This window comes from Bufo gargarizans, chromosome 1, assembly GCF_014858855.1.
Source record: "Bufo gargarizans isolate SCDJY-AF-19 chromosome 1, ASM1485885v1, whole genome shotgun sequence".
NCBI lineage: Eukaryota > Metazoa > Chordata > Amphibia > Anura > Bufonidae > Bufo > Bufo gargarizans.
In genome coordinates, this window is record NC_058080.1 from 405,935,123 (window position 1) to 405,957,502 (window position 22,380).

A 22,380-nucleotide genomic window follows, 5' to 3' on the forward strand; every position below is an offset into this window, starting at 1 on the left:
TGCCATACCTAATTTGAGGGGGCACCTAAACTGGCATAACTACTGTGAGGGGGGCACATATGAAGGCATAACTACTGTGAGGGGGCACGTAATCTGGCATAACCACAGTAGTTACACCCCTTCACAGTATTTATGCCCAGTTATGTGTCCCCCTCAGAGTGGTTGTTCTAGATTATGTGCCCCTCACATTAGATATGCCCACATATGTGCCCCTATCTAATGTGAGGGGCACATAATCTAGCACAACCACTCTGAGGGGGCACATAACTGGGCATAAATACTGTGAAGGGGCACATAATCTGCCATAACTACTGTGAGGGGCACATAATCTGGCATTACTACTGTGAGGGGCATATAATCTGGCATTACTACTGTGAGGGGACACATAATTGAGGGGGCACATAACCAGGCATAAATACTGTGAAGGGGCACATAATCAGGCATTACTACTGTGAGGGGACACATAATCTGGCATAACCACTCTGAGGGGGAACATATCTGGGCATATCTACTTTGAGGGGGCACATAACTGGGCATACATACTGTGAAGGGACACATACTCTTGCATTACTACTGTGAGGGGCACATAATCTGGCATTACTACTGTGAGGGGGCACATAATCTGGCATAACTACTGTGAGGGGGCACATAATCTGGCATTACTAATGTGAGGGGACACATAATCTGGCATAACTGCTCTGAGGGGGCACATCTGGGCATATCTACTTTGAGGGGCACATAACTAGACATAAATACTGTGAAGGGGCACATAATCTGGCATTACTACTGTGAGGGGCACATAATCTGGCATTACTACTGTGAGAGGACACATAATCTGGCATTACTACTGTGAGGGGACACATAATCTGGCATTACTACTGTGAGGGGACACATAATCTGGGCATTACTACTGTGAGGGGGCACATATTTGGCATTACTACTTGAGGGGACACATAATCTGGCATTACTACTGTGAAGAAGGCACATATCTGGGCATAACTACTGTAAGGGGACACATATTTGGCATAACTACTATGATGGGGCACATATATGGACATAACTACTGTGAGGGGCCACAAGGTGGTCATTAGTACTGTGTGGTTGCACTTAGGGGAAATGCCATAAATTACCCTGCTACACATTGGCATGGCTCAGTCTTACAGGCCAGCTGGTGATTTCACAGGGGCAGTCACCATCCCTTCCTTATGTGATTATTCATTTTTTTCTCCCCACAGGGACCTTGTTCTGGATCCAGAGGACATCACACCGATACCAGCGACACCCTGGATGAGGTAGAACCAGATTTTATGCTGACTGGGTGAGTGTATCCATGCATTGGGCTTAGGGCTCTTTCACACGAGCAGATCCTTTGCGTTGAATCTGCTGCATGAAAGAGAGCCAAGCCCCGTTCCGGACAGCAGAGACACAGAGCATTAACATGATTGGTAATGCTCTGTGCCTCTCTGTGATCTTTTTACTACAAAATCACGGTGAGATAAAGTTGTCACCGTGATTTTGTAGTAAAAATATCACAGTCAATCATGTTACTGCTCCGCGTCTCTGCTGTCCAGAATGGGGCTTGGCACTCAGTCACGCAGCGGATTACCCGCACGGAAAGAGCCCTTAGTAAGAAAATCTGCCGCTTCTTTGTAAAAATGTTTGCACTGTGGCCCATAACACTCTAGTTACACCACTGGTAGGGGAGGTAGTGGGGGGGGGGGGGGGGTGGAGGCAGGTTGGGAGGGGGCCCCATGGATCAGTTTCGCACCGGGCCCCATGGATTGTGTGTACGCCACTGAAAAACACCCTATATATTGGATACGAGCTGTCATAATAATGAATGCAGAGACAGCTCTAACTGACCAAATTATCAGGTTGAAGATTATATTTTATTTCTTTTATGTCTATACTGTAAAATGATTGGTTTCACTGATGCAAATCTTCTGGTCTAAACACATTGCATATTCCTATATTGATTTTTACCCTTTAGTAATAAATACTAGGATTGCAGCATTTACGTTACTACTGTCTGAAAATGTATAATAATTAGTGTTGAGCGATTCAATATCAAACAAATTGACCTCAAACCAAATTTCAATGCAAAGCTAAATTTCCTTGTGCTTAGTGGTAACGAATCCGTTTTCCCTGAAATGGTGGTGCTGGTTTTCTCACTAGCTACCAGACAACGATCTGCATTATAACTCCAGAGTTTGCTCTTATACCAGTAGTCTTGGTTTCTATCTTCGTTATATAGCTAGAACAAGTTTGGAATGTACTGTATCATGTACCTACAATATAAAGTGCAAACGCCTGTCAACACATTAGATAGATAAGAGGAAGCCCCATAGAAAAAATCAAAACAGGACCTCATTCCTAAAACTTGTTAATGCCACCAAACCCTCAATTCCAGGACACAGGGTAATGCCACCACTACCCTTCTCACTTGTATACTAACATAGCATAACAAGAGAGAATGGCATATGCATTATGGCACTTAATTAATCTATTACGTACCTCTTAGGTCTCATGCCCACAAGCCTAAGAGCTCTGTGCCTGTGCTGCTGACAGCAAATTGCGGTCAGCAATTCATGGGCACTGGCCGTGTCCACTACGTGCTGCGGATGCAGACCCATTGACTTGAATGGGTTCACGATCTGCAAGATACCGCAAAAATAGGATGTCTTATCTTTTGCCGTGTGGAGGCAAGGACCTGAGAGCCCATAGCAGCGCTTCATAGTATTTCTGTGGGCTTCCGATCAATGCCTCCGCTCCGCAAAAGATACAACATGTCCTATCTTTGGCCGTATTTTGCAAATCAAGGAGTCATTCAAGTCAATGGGTCTGCATCTGCAGCATGGAGTGTACACGGCCAGTGCCCGTGCATTATGGACTGCTATTTGCTGTCCACAGCACGGGCACAGAGCCCTTACGTTTGTGGGCATGAGCCCTCAATTTTGAGCTCAAGGGGTTTACTCACTAATAACATTTATCCACAAAATTTGTGATAAACTTTAGATTGTTGAGGCCCCCATGATTATTATTACAAGGGACCTCCGTACCCTATTCCTACTCACCAGCATGTCCACAGTGAGGAACCATATGCATTGGTCAAGCATGTGCACTGCAGCTCCATAAAAAGTGGCTGTTTCCATATCTCTCATAGAGTTGAATGAAGCACAAGCTTAAAGGGAATCTGTCACCACAATTTTGGACTGTTATCTTCAGGAAAAAAAAAATTCCTACTGCCCCTCGTTCCCCCACTGTCTGGACTGCTGTGCTAACATAACAGAGAGGACTCCTGTACGCATGCACAGCAGTCCCGACAGTGTATGTCAACACAGTTTTAAAATCCACTCCTTATCTGCTGTACTACTCATACATTATAAGTGATAATAGTCCAACAGGGTGGTAACAGATTCCTTTTAAAGGGGTGTACTGAAACCACATCTTCTCATAGGGAGAGATCCAGACAGTACACAGTCCTATACTAAAACCAAAATTGTTTGTCGGGGGCATAGAAATCAGCACTGCCAGCATCCCGTTTATGCTCTATTGAATTTGTTAAGAAGTGGGAGAAGAAGTCCTCAGTCACAGGAAAAAGGGCTATTCCCAAAAACCAATGTAGAACTTAAAGGGTTTTCCAGGATTATAATAGTAATGTTTTCTTTTTCAATTTGACCCGTATTAACCATGTAAATAGATTACTCAGGTTTGTTTCCACTCTGTATATAGCACTTCCTGTTGCTGTGTCCAACCAAACCCATGATGCACTTCTCCTTTCTCTATCACAGCACCAGCACCGCCCCTAACAACCCAGCTAGTTTATAGCTCCTCCCACCCAGCTATTTACATAGTTACTCCCCTATCACTGTCCCTGTTGCTGCTTTGACACCCCGATAATTATCACAGTAAATAAGAAGGAGCTACATGGACATGGTCATGTGACCACAGCCCAGAACGGAAGATAGGAGCAATACAGGTAAAATAAATACATTACAAAATTTCAGCTACCTTCATAAATGATTATTTTAAAGGATGTTAATCCAAACTGGAAAACCCCTTTAATCATGAAGGTGAACCATTATTTATGAGTATTTTACATATTTGTCTAAATTGCCATTTTGCTCAAGGTCATTCTTTGAAATATAAAAAATAAACAACAACAAAAAGGGACAAAGGACAAATGAAACAAGACCCAGGTGCAAAGTGTAAGCAGTGTATTTGCAAACTGTTGTGTTGAGCACTGACAGGTTGAATTGCACTTCAAAGACCCTGACACTTGCTATTCAGCAGTGGATCAGCCTTTGAATAATAGACCTCAATGAAGCACAGGCCACCGATCAGACCACAGCTTTTCTTAATCCCTCCTGATCTGTGTGAGCTCTAGGAATAAAATGACTATGAAAACCCTTGGTGCGGATGGCAGGAAATAAATATTCAACAGGGGTAATGCAATATGAAGGCACAAGCTTTGTCTATTAACAGACAGGATCAGTAGCACTGAACCTCTCTGAGGAGAACATTACAAGAGGGCCCATTCCCTGTGTGCAGAGGTTAATCAAATCACACATCCTGTCAGGCAGGCAGAACGCAATGAACCTGCCAAATACATATGCAAAGGACACCAAATTAAATACTTCTATAGTGCATTTAGCTTGGAATTTTAGAATTATTTCTTTTATAATAGAACGGTCTTTGTAGGATTTGTTATGGCACACTACTCATACATACTTTTTGAACCCATGAAATCCCTAGGCGAGCATATTATTCATTAATAAATAACTTTTTAGTAACATTTTGTCAGCTATGTAAACAGAACTTAGCCTAAAGATTTAGACAGGAATTTATCAGGCCCTGCACTCCAGAATTCTGGCTTTAAAAGGCCACAAAAAGGGACATTGCAACGTTTTGGGTCCTTGCGCAAAAGTGACTTTTTTCATTCTTTCACCACTCACTCCAGTTTTGAAAAGTGGGTGGTAAAGTAGGCGTGGTTAGCTATGTTAATGAGTTTTACTCCAAATTTTTCACTTGGACGCTTTAAAAAGTAAAAAAAAAAATCTTAAAGGGGGTGGTGTAGGAAAATTGGGATAGCATTTCTAGACAAAGAGGAGACATTCACTAAAGTGTTGTGGTGTAAAAAAGTAGCAAATTATGGAGCATGCCATAGTTGCGCCATAATTTGAGACTTTTCAAGTGTCTCACCACTTTTCTAAAGTGGCAAGAAAAGGGGAGGAGCTTAGTCAGAGGGGCACGGCTTCACACAGCCCACCAGATTTACTATAACTTATGCCAGAAACTGGTAAATTGAAGCTGAAGTCTATGCTAGTCCCTAGCTGGAGCATGGACTGCCAGAGATAGGACTAATTTATTAAGAGGCATCTGTCTCTAAATAAATTAGACCCGTCTTAGTCCAGCGCAGGGAGCGCCAGTCTTGGTAAATGTCCCTCAAAATGTTAGGTTTAAACTTGCACCAACTTTAAAAACCACCATAAAACATTTGATAAATTTGGTGCAAAGTACTCCACCACAGACTACTGCGAAGTGACCTCAAATATCGCCCTTATGATAAATTCCCCCATCAGTGCCCACCGCTACCATCACAATGTACATCATAAGAAGGGAATAAAGATGGGGGGATGGACTGAAAGACGAGAGATACTGAGAGACATTTATCATTAGGGGAATTTGCAGATTTGCAGGAGTATGGACCCCCATAATTTGTGTATAATTTATTAAATGTGTGTTTAGTGTTCTGATTGGTACAGAAGGAAAGTGGGCCATGTCAGTGAGGGCAAACAATCTGCGGAAAGGGTATAGAGAAATCAAGTGTTAGTACTGAAGGTGAGAGAGGGATAGGCCATTTGATCGTTGGGGGTTCAGCTCCCAGCCCCCTCACCGCCCATGTTAGCTAAATGAAGGACCCACTGAGCAACAGGCAGTACTGCTTCCAGTTTTTTTGCTGATCCATTGTAACAATGGCTATTCTTGTATGCAAAAAGGACAAGAATAGGACATGTTCTATCTGCAGACTGCAGAACGGATATATGGATATATATATTTTTGCAGCTCCATTTAAATATATGGGTCCGCATCTAAATATATGGGTCCACATCTAAATATATGGGTCCACATCCAATCAGCAAAAAATGCGAATCAGATGCAGACCAAAAATATGGTTGTGTGAATGGGGCCTTATTTCAGTAAGCTCCTTCATATAGATCAGGGATGCCCAACCTGCAGACATCCAGCTGTTGAAAAACTACAACTCCCAACATGCCCTGATATATGTAGGCTGTCTGGGTATGCTGGTAGTTGTAGTTTTGCAACACCTGGAGGGCCGCAGGTTGGGCATCCCTGATATAGATGATTCAAATTCATACAGTAGGACAAATACTTGAGTGGTGTGATTCCCACTGCCGAAAACTCAGAATTCTCAAGTTTCTGATTCTGATTTTAGTTCAGATCTTCAGATCTAGAGTTCTTTACCATTTTAACTTTTTAACATGGCCACATAGGATAAAATAAACTGAGAATTTCTGCTGCTAATATTCTTTACTGATTATTTTTATCGTCCATGTTGTTTTTAGGTGACCACACCATTCTGGTAACATGATCTGTATGAAGAAAAAACATTAAAAAGATATCCAAGCAGCACAATTCATCTACAGTTTTTGAAGGCTCAATTGTTTTGAAGGATCCATTGTTAAAAGATCAAAATAGCTTTTTTTAACAGACTTTTTTTACTGTGTAGAAAACAATGGAAACCCGATGTAATGGAGGCTGACTGAAACCACTGAAGTCATAGAATGATAAAATTTTGAAATTATCCAAACAGAATAAGGCTACTTTCACACTTGAGTTTGGGGTTTGGGGTTCCGCTTGTGAGATCCGTTTGAGGGCTCTCACAAGTGGCCCCGAACTGATCCGTTCATCCCCAATGCATTCTGAATGGATAAGGATCCGTTCAGAATGCATCAGTTTGGCTCCGTTCAGCCTCCATTCCGCTCTGGTTGTAGACACCAAAACGCAGCTTGCAGCGTTTGGTGACCGTCTGACGATGCAGAGCCAAACGGATCCATCCTGACTTACAATGTAAGTCAATGGGGACGGATCCGTTTGACGTTGACACAATATGGTGCAATTTCAAACGGATCCATCCCCTATTGACTTTCAATGTAAAGTCAGGACGGATCCGTCTGACTAACAATTAGATTTAGACTTTTTTCTGAAATAGAATGCAGACGGATCCGTTCTGAACGGATCCCATCGTTTGCATTATAGGAGCGGATCCGTCTGTGCAGATACCAGACGGATCCGCACCGAACGCAAGTGTGAAAGTAGCCTTAGGGTCCATTCACACGTCCGCAATTTTGTTCTGCATTTTGCGGACAAGAATAGGCATTTTCTATTAAGTGCCGGTGATGTGCGGTCCGCAAAATGTGGAACGCACATCGCCGATGTCTGTGTTTTGGATCCGCAAAACAAACACGGACATGTGAATGGACCCTAACATAGAGAAATGCCATTGGGACCAGAACAGCTGTTGAGCGAAAAAAAATAATATTCAAGCGAGGATTTGCTCGTGTGATTCTCTACAATATAGCAGGACAAGTGATATCCACAAATGATTGATATTGGGCCTCCATATGTTCCTGGGTTCACATACATTCATATATACACTGGAGATGGGTTTTTTTTCATTAAAAACATATCACATCATCTACATAAAGAGTACAAGCTGTTGCTACATCCTGTTTAAGCCAGAGTGCTCCATTGCGGAAAAACTATTTTAAGTGTGCGTCCAATATGTTTATGTAAGCCATGAAATGTTTGGATTGTTTCATCATAAGAAGACCACACAAAAATGTACAGCATCGGAAGAAGAATATTACCATCCACTAGTGCCCTTCACACAGATATACATTATTTGTTATGCTATTAACATGAGATGTCATCAATATTGGTTTTCTACCAAAGGGCTCAATTGATACAAAGACCCTGATCAGGCTTTCTTTTTTACATCACGGTGATAATACACTGGGCTAGTTTGCGTCAAGATGAGAGCTCTAATATATTTCTGAAATGGGATCTTAAGGGCGCTTAAGGCAGCCTGAGAATCTTAAAGATAGTCGCTAACAAGCATTCATAGGAACACTCATTAGCAATAATCTGGCTGTGTAAATGTACTGGCGATTACCCGGTGAACAAGTGAAACGCTCGTTCATCGGGTAATCCGATCATTTGTGCGTACACAAAAATCATTGTTTGCTGGCAGCAGATTGTGCTGTGTAAACACGATCTGCTGTCGACAAAGAACAAGCCAGTATGGGGAAGAATGATGGCATTAGCGATCGCTCCTCCCCATACTCTGGAGGTGATCACTGCACCAGTGAGCAGCAGATTGTCGAGAAGGAAGTAAATGCCACTATGACGGCATTCCCCCATAAAATTGCCAGCCATAAATAGGGACACCCAGAATACCATTCAGACAGAAACAACCCCATCAGAGCATATTTTCATTTGCAGAAATTTCTGCAGCCACATCATGTACTGCATTATAAATCCCAAGACACTTATCTAAGTTAGTAACTTATGTTATAATTTGATGTTTAGTAATCATCAAAAATATATAGACAAGACTCATATCAATCATCTTTAGCTTCAGCTTCAAAATCCCATAAATAAATATCATTAATTACCATTCCTTTGGCTGTGTTCACATGTCCCCAGGGTTGCAGCAAAAGTTAAAACTGCAATACTGCAGTACTTTAAATATGGAGGATCTGTTGTTGTGTGGTATTGTACATGACAATACAACTCTAGACCATTTATAGCCAGTCTCCTCTACAAGACAACTTTTGCCAAGTTGACAGCTTAAAGCGTACCTGAGTTTTCTAAAAAAAAAAGTTTACATAATAGCTCTGCCTCATTGTAGATTCAGAACTGTGAATAAACATGTTTTTTTTTCTGTTGCACAGCTACATGCATTTCACTCAGAAGCAGGGGACATATCCCTTCTGTGAAATCTGCCAGTACTGTATTGCTGTGACATCCTTTACCTTATGTCCCACTGTGTTTGTTTTCAGCTCTGAAGCTCACATAACAGATATAGAAGGGGAAATCATACTTACAGGTGCACACGAGGCTCCTTTAATCTTCAAAAGCAGTGTAGAAGCTGTTTTTTTTTTTTTGTATCACGATCTGGATCTCAGCTAACTCTGACATGCCCCCTTTTCATTTGAGCCATCCACTTAGTCTCTGTTACTAGGGACGGATCTTGCCTGACAACAGGCAGTGGACTGCAAATTAGGTGGACGTGATACCCCTAGTGGCCATGACTTTACAGATATTTTCAGGTGGATGCAGGCATATTTTTTTTAATTAAGTGATTTAGAGATGTGTTACACCATTCTCTATTAAATAAAATGAAATTGTGTAAAAGTACAGTGACTCTAACATTATCCCACAAATAAAATTATGCTTAATCAAATAAATGCACCTAATTTGACACGTTTTGCATTGACAATCACTAACAACTTTTATTTTCTGTGACAAGACATTTAATTGATACATTTATTATAACACCTCCTAGTATTTTAGTGGTCCCTATATAGGGTGTCCACCTTTCACAGTGTTCTGAGATGGACATACTCCACTTTTCTGCTTGGTCTTTTCCTCTTGGGCAGTGCGGAGGGATCCCTGAGGTCCCGTGTTTTGCAGCCTCTTCTCTGCTTGTCAGAGGAAATGCTAAGCATTTATTATGGCATTCTCTTCCTCTGGTCAGCAAAGAAGACACCACAGATTATGGGACAGCCTGTTCACCATTAGGGATTCCTTCACACTGCTGAAGATGTGAAGACCGAGCAGAGAAAGGGCAGATGCGTGTCCACGTCTGAACATGTCATAAGGTGTATACACTGAAACTAGGTAGAGATATATGAAATGTTTACACAGAAGAAATAAATAATACAACGCATGTTCAGAAATAAGAATTACTTGACTAAACATAATATTATTTGTAGGAAAACTCCCTTTAAGGAACATTTACAATTCCAACAAAAATGGCTACTACTAACCTACACTTCTAAATTAACTAGCAAATTAAGACAGGCATTTTAGATGCAGGTCTTAATAAATCCCGAAGCTGGAGGTGGTTCTGCAGAAGTTATGTAGAGGCGCTGGCCTCTTCATAACTTCGTCGGATTCTCCACCAGTTCTAAATGTAAGACAGATTCCTTGCTGTCTTACATTTAGACCTTTTTCTACGCCTGCCCATGCCATGCCCCTTTTTTTAGACCTGGTGTAAGAGGGGCGAAGTTGTAGATTGCGGCACCTGAAATACGCCTAATTTAGGTGCATTTCAAATTGATTAGTGACACCCTATGTAAAGCCAGGGATACATATTCCAAAAATTTATTGAATCTGATAATTTATTGAAATTGTTTTTTACTGGAAATGTCTGTGCTTGAAAAAGGGAATTAAGCTGTAACTGTATTTGAGTCTGCAAAAAACAGATCCACAAAATACAGATCGCTTGCATGTGCATTCCATATTTTTTGCATTCCCCTCATTAGAAAGGAGTACACTCATCTACAAATATGTACAAGAATAGAACCTACAGTACGCAGAGATTTGCAGATCGGGCACACAGATACCAAAAAAAAAAACGGATGCATGGATGTTCCTATAGAAATGAATAGTGTTGAGCTTGAATATTCGAATATTAATCGTGAATATCGCAACTTCGTAAATTCGCAAATATTACGAATATAGTGCTATATATTTGTTATATCGAATATTCGTCATTTTTTTACATCTGAAAACATGATTTCTCCCTGCTTCTTTCTTGTGGGTCAATAAATCATTGGCCCACAAGCAACTTAAGCAGGGAGGAATCATGTTTTCATATGGAAAATAAAATGACCAATATTCTAAAAAACAAATACAAACCGGATTCCAAAAAAGTTGGGACACTAAACAAATTGTGAATAAAAACTGAATGCAATGATGTGGAGATGGCAAATGTCAATATTTTATTTGTAATAGTACGTAGATGACAGATCAAACGTTTAATCCGAGTAAATGTATCATTTTAAAGGAAAAATACGTTGATTCTAATTTTCACAGTGTCAACAAATCCCCAAAAAGTTGGGACAAGTAGCAATAAGAGGCTGGGAAAAGTAAATTTGAGCATAACGAAGAGCTGGAAGACCAATTAACACTAATTAGGTCAATTGGCAACATGATTGGGTATAAAAAGAGCTTCTCAGAGTGGCAGTGTCTCTCAGAAGCCAAGATGGGTAGAGGATCACCAATTCCCACAATGTTGTGCAGAAAGATAGTGAAGCAATATCAGAAAGGTGTTACCCAGTGAAAAAATGCAAAGACTTTGCATCTATCATCATCAACTGTGCATAACATCATCCGATGATTCAGAGAATCTGGAACAATCTCTGTGCATAAGGGTCAAGGCCGTAAAACCATACTGGATGCCCGTGATCTCCGGGCCCTTAAACGACACTGCACCACAAACAGGAATGCTACTGTAAAGGAAATCACAGAATGGGCTCAGGAATACTTCCAGAAACCATTGTCAGTAAACACAATCCACCGTGCCATCCGCCCTTGCCAGCTGAAACTCTACAGTGCAAAGAAGAAGCCATTTCTAAGCAAGATCCACAAGCTCAGGCGTTTTCACTGGGCCAGGGATCATTTAAAATGGAGTGTGGCAAAATGGAAGACTGTTCTGTGGTCAGACGAGTCACGATTCAAAATTATTTTTGGAAATCTGGGACGCCATGTCATCTGGACCAAAGAGGACAAGGACAACCTAAGTTGTTATCAATGCTCAGTTCAGAAGCCTGCATCTCTGATGGTATGGGGTTGCATGAGTGCGTGTGGCATGGGCAGCTTGCATGTCTGGAAAGGCACCATCAATGCAGAAAAATATATTCAGGTTCTAGAACAACATATGCTCCCATCCAGACGTCATCTCTTTCAGGGAAGACCCTACATTTTTCAACAAGATAATGCCAGACCACATTCTGCATCAATCACAACATCATGGCTGCGTAGGAGAAGGATCCGGGTACTGAAATGGCCAGTCTGCAGTCCAGATCTTTCACCTATAGAGAACATTTGGCGCATCATAAAGAGGAAGGTGCAACAAAGAAGGCCCAAGACGATTGAACAGTTAGAGGCCTGTATTAGACAAGAATGGGAGAGCATTACTATTTCTAAACTTGAGAAACTGGTCTCCTCGGTCCCCAGACGTCTGAGTGTTGTAAGAAGAAGGGGAGATGCCACACAGTGGGGAAAATGGCCTTGTCCCAACTTTTGTGGGATTTGTTGACACCATGAAATTCTGATTCAACATATTTTTCCCTTAAAATGGTACATTTTCTCAGTTTAAACTTTTGTTCCGTGATTTATGTTCTATTCTGAATAAAATATTAGAAGTTGGCACCTCCACATCATCGCATTCAGTTTTTATTCACGATTTGTATAGTGTCCCAACTTTTTGGGAATCCGGTTTGTATATAGCAATATAGTGAATATATTCATTATTTAGAATTTTTGCATACATTTTTCCTATCTGTACAGTTGTTCGCATACTCCTCCCCGACAAGCGTCCCCGTCACCATGGGTTAGAAAATACCATCTAATCAGAGTTTTCCCTGAGATCGTGAAAACTCAGATCCAATTGTATATTCTAACCCACAGGCGTTTCCCATGGTGACGGGGACGCTTGTCGGGGAGCAGTATGCCAAAGTGGAATAACAGTACACATTGGAATAAAAAAAATAATAATATTCTAAATAACGAATATATTTGCTATATTGCTATAACTTCATCTTTTAGAATATTACAAATATTCTAAAAGACGAAGTTATAGCAATATAGCGAATATTCGTAAAATACACATATAGACTGCAATTTAGCTAATATAGTGCTATAGTATTTTATTTTAATAGTGTACATTTTTTCCAAAACTGAAGTTCAGAAGAGGCAAAAAAAAAATTTGAAAAAAGATTATAGCACTATATCAGCTAAATTACAGTCTATATGTGTATTTTACGAATATTCGCTATATTGCTATAACTTCATTTTTTGGAATATTCGTAATATTCTAAAAGACGAAGTTATAGCAATATAGAGAATATTCGTAAAATACACATATTAGCCTAGCCATAGCCATAGGAAAGTTGCCTTATACAGTTAAAAGAAAATTCGCAATAAGCGAATAATTAAATCGCATATTATTTGCGATAAATAGAATAATGACGAATATTCGATTTCGACGAATATAAGACGAATATTCAATCGAATATTCGTGAAATATCGCAAAATCGAATATGGCACCTCCCGCTCATCACTAGAAATGAATGTGTGAGTGTGCTATCCATGAAAAAATGGATAGCATACTGAAGAAAAAGACAGTCATGAGCATGAGCCCTTAGTGCATTCCACTGGTGATGGGGATTTGTGGGTTTCCACGTTGCAGCTATGGGATGGCAGTGTGTCATGTGGCATACCCGAGCTGTTTACTGTAATTGTTATCTGTACTTAATGCAAAAGTTGCATTTTTCCCACGCAGTACTTGGCCTCATGGCACACCACTGCAATGTGGAGACCCAGTATATTCACTTGGCATATAAGTTGCATATTTTCTGTCATGGATTTACATGTGGAAAATCCACAACATGTAATAGTAGCAGCAAAGTGTATAATATTTAACAAAAAAACTTTATCTACACATTTGTGGAAAATATCAACATTGAAATCCGGACATTGATATCTGCCATGAATTTCATCATTTGCAATGCAGTAGGTGGAATCAGCAGAAACTCCACAGTAATTACACCATGAATTCCGTATTTGGTGTGGATTTTGCTGCTGTGGAATTGAGCCGCATGGAGGATGAGCTGTGGATTCTTCACTGCAAAAAAATCCGCAACAGACCTGTCCGGAGAGATGACTGAAGAACACATTCACACGGTGGGTATATGGTGCAGAATGTATGCCCTGTAATTATGGAGCGGAAGATCAAGAGCATTTTACCTTAGTAGCAAAGTCAAAGAGTGCTCTTCTAACAGTTTTGAACCCAAAATAGCATAAATAGAAGCAACAAACATGTAGCACGTGCACTATTCACTCTCTTCCCCGGGGATTTGCAGTCATTCAAAAACCTTAAATCAGATAGGAGGGCCAGGGGAGAAGGTCATTGTTTCTGCAGCCATTAATACGTTGGCAGATGGCATGTTACATAACCCCACGTTCAATTTGTTTTGACCGCATCTCCCAAGGGGTGCTTATAAAATGAGTACACTCATTATATTAGCCTACATAAGCAGGTCTTTGTTACTGATTCAAGTTAGACATGAAAATAAATCTAAAATCTGCATGATGCTAGTATAAAGTAAAAAAATCTGAAAGAAAGGTAACATGTTTGGTCTTAGGGTCTAAAAAATGTAAACCTGCAAAACTATAGCAAAAAATCCCACTGGGCTTGTCTATAGGAAGACTGACACTCATTAGACTGTATCCAGACATACAGTCACTAACAAAGGACCTGGACTACAATGCATTGAAGGGTTATTGTGCTGCAAGTGATGACAAAAGCAGCTTCTCCCGGCAGTGTCCTCGCCATGCATTCAGCTGTCATTAAATTGCACGGCTCTCAGTGGCAAGATGGTGTCAGACTATACTTTATATGTCAACCAGCTTTTAGATAAACTACGGAAGAAGCGAGCACTGTGGGTGGCACAAAATCAAAATTGGCTATTCTGTAGGCCGGTAAACGTCCATCATGCATACTACAAACCAGTTCTAGTTTCTACAAGTATGCCATCTGAAAACTGAGGGCATGATCCACCATTTATCTATGGGAGAGCCACTGTGAATCGTTCTATGTACCATACAAAGCGCACACACAGAGGAAAATATACTCATGGTTCACATTTATTAATATGTGCTCTAGTTTTCTTTCCCTCAAATACGAAGCCTCAACTGCTGCAATAAAAGTGGAAATGGTCCGGAGAACACAATGCTATATATACAGTAATCCCAATTACATCTTGAAAGAAAGGTACATGTATGACAAGAACTGATGTATAGGACCATATCGGGCATGGGTCTTTTAAGAACAGAAACCATGAACCAATGCTAGTCTAAAAAACAGTGAAAGGTTAAAGGAGGATCCCAGAGACAGAAAAGTCCTCTATCAGCTCTTCTTTATTGTTTCATAAACAGTACAGACAAAACCATCAGGTAAACGGCAGGATGACGCGTTTCGGGTGAGTACCCTTAGTCGTCACGACTAAGGGTACTCACCCGAAACGCGTCATCCTGCCGTGTACCTGATGGTTTTGTCTGTACTGTTTATGAAACAATAAAGAAGAGCTGATAGAGGACTTTTCTGTCTCTGGGATCCTCCTTTAACCTTTCACTGCCTGCTACGGGAACACTCCCCAGGGCCCCAGGAGCCGGGACCATATACACGACCAGGAAGGTGAGCTGGAACAAATTTTCCTAGTCTAAAAAACACTTACAAAGATAATGTGTCACATCCAGTCAAATGTAATTCTTCCTCATAATTTACCTCTAATAATTCATGGGACATCATTGTGCTTGGACCTTTTTATACTGCAAGTACTAACAGTATACTCTTTCCATTATGTATATAAAGAATAAAAGATGTATAAAAAAAATGTACAGTCATTAAAATTGAAATGCATTATAAGAGAATTAAAGGGGTTGTTTGGGTTCAAATCTGAACCCGGACATACCCAGATTTTCACCCAGGCAGCCCCCCTGATGTTAGCATCAGAGCATGTCATGCTCCGATGTGCTACATTGCCCTGCGCTGGATAGCACAGGGCAAGGGCTTATTTATTTACAATAACACACTGCCGGGCGGAGGCTTCTGCCCAGCAGTGTATTTGGTGACGTCAACGGCTCTGATGGGCTGGCTTTAGCGCTGCCCTAGATGTTTTACAGGTTAGGGCAGCACTAAAGCCCACCCATCAATGTTGGTGACATCACTGGGCTCACTGCTAGACTGAAGCCTCCGCCTGGCAGCCCCATGGAGAGCCCGGTTCGTCACCAGATCTCCTGAAAATGCCTTTGCCCTACGTGATTCAATGCAGGGCAAAGGAGAGCATCAGAACGTGAAATGCTCTGATGCCCTTGTCAGGGGGGTGGAAAAAGATAATTGAAGCAGCACTCACCTGCGTTTGGCCACTCAGAAGCATGAGTAAGAACCATTACTTTTTTTATGTCTGAAACGCGTAGAACCTATACGTTTTTTTCCTGTATGTGGAGATTTTAACGTTGGAATAAAGTGACACATTTTTCAGAAGCTGGATTTCTTTATTCCTTGTCAGGGGGGCTGCCTGGGTGAAATTCTGGGTATATCCGGGTTCAGCTCTGAACCCGGGCAATTCTTTTAAAGAGAACTTGCCACAGAGGTGCACACTGCAATAATTATGCTCCTCCTTACACAGAGTTTTAACTCTTTAGCTCTGGACCATTGTCAAGGTGCCATCACACCTAACACTTTGCTCATGCACTTGGGTAGGTTTACAGCTGCTTTGGGGGCTTTCATTAGGTGCCTCTATCAAATCTCCCATCATAAATGGAGGAAAAATAGCATAGAATGCCGTAGTATTTCTTCTTGTAAAATGACACACACCATGACTAAACCATTATAAGCCAGTGAGGTCCGTTGGGCGAGGCTGGTGTCCATTATATGACAATTCTCTATAATTTTCAGTCTCCTGTTCCTATGAAAGCGCTAAAAAGTGAAAATTATAAGGGCAGATGTGAACCTAGCCTAAGGGTACGGCCACATGGTCAGGTGTCTTGTGCACTTCTGGAAGCCAAAGTCAGGGGTGAATTCAATAAAGAGAAGACCTATCTGTCCTTTACACTTTCTCTGCTTTTATGAGTCACTCCTGATTTTGACCTCCAAAACTACATCAGTATAATACGTTTTTCATTTGCATACAGGATTCTAAATTGCCCAGTGCTTAATTTCCGATGCCAGTGCATGGAGGTGCATACTGATGGTTCTTTTTAACTATTGCACGTTTGTCTTTATTTACATTATTGCATTATTGCTTTGTCCCTCAAACAACATTTGGCTTCACGCACGTGGCACCACAGTGTGTATGGAGGCTTCTTAGAATGGAGTCACATGTCCTCCATTTGCATGAACCCTTAGGAAAAAGTATCTAAAGCGCAAAGGAGACACAAAAACTTTATTATGAACTATCCCTATGATTATGTGAATTTAAAGAGCCTCTGTCAGCATTATCAACCCTATTAAACCAGGCAATATTTTTATTTTCTATAAAGGGTTAATAATATCCGAGAAATAAATTTTTCTCTTCATGTAAATTACCTAGTTGGAACACTAGGCCCATTGCACTAGAATTACCACTAGCACAATGCCACTCTGTACTCCACACTCCCCTTTCAGTGACAGGGCTAGTCACCTTGCCTAGCTCTGTGTTCACACAGCAGCCCTGAGGCACAGTGACTTGGCAATAGTGCAGTGGATCTGATGGGCTCAGAAAGCAGTGCTCATCAGACCCACTGCACAAGCACCAAGTCACTGAGCGACTTAGCGCACACACAGTGGATCTTCTTCTGCTTTCCAAGCTCAGAAAACAGCCTGTGATTCAGCGTGCAAGAGCCTCGGCACTGCCACAAGAACATAGTGTAGACGAGATGTCTAGCCTGTTACTCAAAGGGGAGAGGGGAGTACAGAGAGCACAGTGGGTGTTGTGTTAGCGGTGCTTCTACAGCTATGGCCAGCGCCCTGGTGCTCCAACTAGATAATTTAGATAAATATAACAATTAATGTATTCCGGCCATCATTAACCTGTAATAGAAGAGAAATATATTATTTTACTCAGCATGATCAGCCATGATAAGCAATATGCTCATGTTTGGTATAGGGTTGATCATGCTAACAGAGGCCCTTTAAGGAAATATCCATGAAACCACTAATCCGACCATTTCAAGTCATGTTTCTTTGACTTTGAAAATATCATACCAACTACTTAGAAGCTGTTCAGGGAACCACCCAATAGTCTAGCAATCAAAAAACGGTCACGGCAGCATCTCCAGTTTCATCTTTATTCTTTGTACTTTAAAAGAATGTGTACACAAACAAGCCAAGCAGCAGCATTTCGGCTACATGGTATCCTTTATCAATCAGATAAAACTGGAGATGCTGCCGTGACCGTTTTTTGTTTGCTGATCTGTGGACTGCTGAGGATCTGCGGTCGTGGTTGGGCTGGTGCATTACGGTGTGGTCGATAAGGTTCGTGGGTGCTGCTCCTCAACTCCTATTCTTCTTCATAATACACTTACATGAAGAGAATTATTAAGAGAATTTATCATTAAGAGAATTCATCTTCAGAATATAGCAGCTCACAGTTTGTTAAAATCGAAAAACCTAAAATCTAGAACAAGGCTCAACCTACAGTTATTACCTAAAGTTGCTTTGTATCTTACTCCTTATAACTTACAAGTAAACTTTTAGTTAAAATATGGCAGTTCAGGATAGATACATATGATGAGGCTCCCATTAGAAAAAACAGTCAGAAATGGATTAGCTATATACTGCTGGATTATGAACATACGGTATACAGTATAGCATCATTTGGAGCCCCTGTAACCTGATCCCTCAGATTAGTGGTTGATAACTTGGGGCCAAATTGAAGAATAAAGCATATTATAAAGATTTAGCATGCTTTGTGCTCCTCAAAATAAGCCTTGTTTAACTTCATTTGTTCTGAAGGCTAGATTCACAAGTGTAGTTTTTGGAGCAGTTTTTACATGGGAGAAGTCTTTCCTTAATACTTCATTCTTTTGCACCTTCTCTTGGCTTTGGATAAAACATTTTCATAAAAACTACACCAAAACCAGCATGCAAGTAATGACTATTCTTGGCTTTGACAATCATAAAATCCAGAAAAATCTTACCAAATGTGCACTCGCCATCATGGACCTTGTGGACAGAACCTTTGCCTTGGTTTTGTGTCTTCCAGCTCTGCAGACGTAGGGCGCACACACTTGAATGGGTCCTTCCATCAGAGCCACATACAGCACCATCCTCTTCACACAAGCAAAATCCTGTTCCATCAGAAAATGAGGAAGTTCCACTTCTAAAACTGGACCGACTCACGCAGACCATGCCAGGAGCACACCGGGCTCTGGTCTCATCTCGTCCACCACATTCCTCTCCTTCTATGCTGAGGCACCGGTCACAGCAGTTACAATCATCTTTGGTGAGCAGATCAGGAGCTGCACAGGTGACAGATCTGCAGGCATCTCTGACACAAGGGCCACAGTCATCTGCACCTATATCATGGATCTGGTACAAAAATAAAGATATTGGCAGCAAAAACAAGAGGTGCTGCATGTCTCTGGTACCTTACTACTGACTTTATGCTCAGGGACTGGAAGTGCCTGTTATCCCAAACAAACTGTGAGTGCTAATGGGCTCTGACAGTAAAACCATGGACAGCTGGTGCTTAGAAGCCACTCCCCTGGATCACTAATGTGCCAAAGAAGTTTGGAAAAGGACAGCTTTTTCCGTCACTCATTCAGCTACTATGTCCAGATAAACCCAGCTAATTAGATACAGTGATGTTCGAGGAAGGGCTCCTGTGGGTTCCGTTATCTTCTTTGCTCTGTAGCCAAGTGGCTATAATACCACTTTCACTAGAAGCTTCTCGTGAGAAAGAAAGCCCCTTCCAAGCTGACTGGTTTCATTGAATAGCAGTAGAGGCAGACAATAGAGCTCACAAAGGCTGTGGAGCCACAACAGAGCTCTGCTTTGGAGCAGTTATCAAACACTAACCAGTTAAACCCGTCTAAACACAAACAATATAAATCATTCTTATCAAATATACAAAAAAGTATACTAATAAAATATGTGAACGAAAAAATGAGAGAATCTAGGATACAACTGACAATTACAATGTAAAGCTTGTTTCATAGAATTGATAAACCAGAAATGTATAAATAAATATATATATATATATATGGGTAAGCTTGCCCTTTTGAGCTTGAACCCGTAGTATTGTTTATAGGTTGGTGCTGCCTTTCTTTTTCTTTTATATATATATATATATATATATATATAGGAATAAAAAAAACTAAGAAGTGTTTGCTTTATTATCAAATACTTACATGATCCAGAGTTGCCGCTAGGCTTTCCTTCTCTGGGCCAAAGGTTCAGCTTACTGCCTTAAAGGTTTTTTCCCCAATTTTTTGATTATTGGCCTATCCTCAGGATAGGTCATCAATATTTGATCATTGGGAGTCCACTACCACCAGTCCCCCACCAATCAGATGTTTAAAGAGACGCCTGTTCTCTGGTGAGTTCTGCGTTCTCTTCTCAGCTTACCAAGCCCAGTGCTATACCTTGTATAGCGGCTGTGCTTGGTATTGCAGCTCAGGCCCATTCATTTGTATAGGACTGAGCTGCGCCTAGGACACATGACCAATGAACGGTTATGTCACTGGCCTAGGATGGAGCATCGCAGACTCTTCCAACAACTGATCATTGGGGGTGCCCACTGATCAGATATTGAGGACCTATCCTGAGCATAGGCAATAAAAATCTAGGACAACCCTTTTAAGCATGTAACTAGGCAGAGTGGCTTGTTGGAGCCTTCCTTGGCATGCAGCAACCAAGGCACATGCCCGCCTAACTATGCCTCTGAATAATCACAAAACTGTACAGCCATCAAATATTAGTGCTTTTCTAAAATAAACTCCCCATATCCAGGAAGTAAAACCCCAAAAGAAAGACATATATAAAAGAATGGATGCACCTGCCATATAGCCTACAGAACCGTCACTGTCATAACACATACTAACAGTTTCATTGTTCAGAACTCCCACACAGCCTCATTGTATTGATCAATGTAAAGAGGCATCTGACCTTGCTGCATAGAGCCCTGACCTTCTACAAGCCACTAACCCTACTTGAAGAATAAAGGAATCACCAATACACTGAACATCCCAAACCAATATCCATGCATGGAGCAGAACAGATCTGGAGCAATGACTTTCTGTGGAGTAAAGACCGAGCCACAAGCAATTATCATGAACTCATTGTTCATTGCCGTCTGTATGGAGATAAATGATTCTCGATAATTGCCCCAATCCTCGGCCAATGTAAAAGTGCCTAAATAAGCATGCAAAAGAGAATTCTATAATATAGTTGCATCGGTGTCGAGATTAGGGATGAGTGAATCGACTTCAGATGAAACATCCAAAGTCAATTTGCATAAAACTTTGTTTCAATAATGTACGGATGCGAGCGCTCTGTACAGTATTAGAATGTATTGGCTCCTATGAGCCGAAGTTATTACTTTGCGAAGTCTTGCGAGACTTTGCATAATAACTTCTTAAATTGAGTTCTACTGTAAAAAACATTTCCCGAACTTAGGTTCAGTTCCAAGTGGTACCTTGGAACCGAACCCGAGTTTGGGAAATGTTTTTTTACAGTAGAAATAAATTTATGAAGTTATTATGAAATGTCTCGCAAGACTTCGCAAAGTAATAACTTCACTCGCGCCGTACAGTATTGAAACAAAGTTTTACGCAAATTGACTTTGGATGTTTCATCCGACGTCGATTCGCTCATCACTAGTTGAGATTATTGTTATATGATAATGAAGGCAATCTGAGACTTAAAGGAGTATTCCAGGATTTTACTATTGGTGGCCTCCCTCAGGAAATGCCATCAGTATTTTATTGGGGTGGGGGGGGGGGGGTCTGACACCCCGAACGCCCACTAACCAGCTGTTTCCTGATTTACTGCACTAGAACTACACCGCTCCATTCATTGTACAGTGGATAAAACTGATAATTGGAGTGCTGCTCCCATTCACTTTAATAAGGGCAGTACTGCAGTAAACCACTACACACCAGGTGGAGATATGTAGTTTTGGCACTGACTTCAGGCACCAGGATTAGTGCAGAGCAGCTGGGGATGGGGGCTGTCAGACCAACACTGACCACATATTGATGGCGTATCCTGAGGTTAGGCCATCAACAATAAAATCCTTCAAACCTAACAAACCCTTTACCCCTAAGGGCGAGTACACATCTGCGTTGGAGGCTCAGTTCAAAAAGACCAGATGAATAGGTCCTGCAAGCAGGACTTTTTTTTATCAGGAAGTAAAAACAGGATTCCGAATGGAAAATGAACGGATTCCACTGCAGTGTGTTCAGCTGCATTCAGGTCATTTATGTGCCCTATATGGCACTTCCGTTATTTCCATTTTTCTTTATCTCTAATGGCGCAAAACAACAGAAAAATATAACGTTGATGTGAACTTGGCCTTAGTC

The 22,380-nt window shown here is 41.1% G+C and overlaps 1 protein-coding gene across 2 annotated transcripts in view; it reads right to left on the reverse strand.

Moving 5' to 3' along the window:
* IGFBPL1 (insulin like growth factor binding protein like 1) overlaps nucleotides 1-19,494 on the reverse strand; it is a 58,677-nt gene extending 39,183 nt beyond the window's left edge. For both annotated transcript variants that reach the window (XR_006388266.1, XM_044286169.1), the window contains exon 1: nucleotides 18,997-19,494. Coding sequence is in view for 1 of the 2 variants with exons in the window: in XM_044286169.1 (XP_044142104.1) it covers nucleotides 18,997-19,435 (439 nt within the window). In the remaining variant the exon portion in view is untranslated. The remainder of the gene's footprint in view (nucleotides 1-18,996) is intronic.
* Between the last annotated feature and the right edge of the window lie 2,886 nt (nucleotides 19,495-22,380).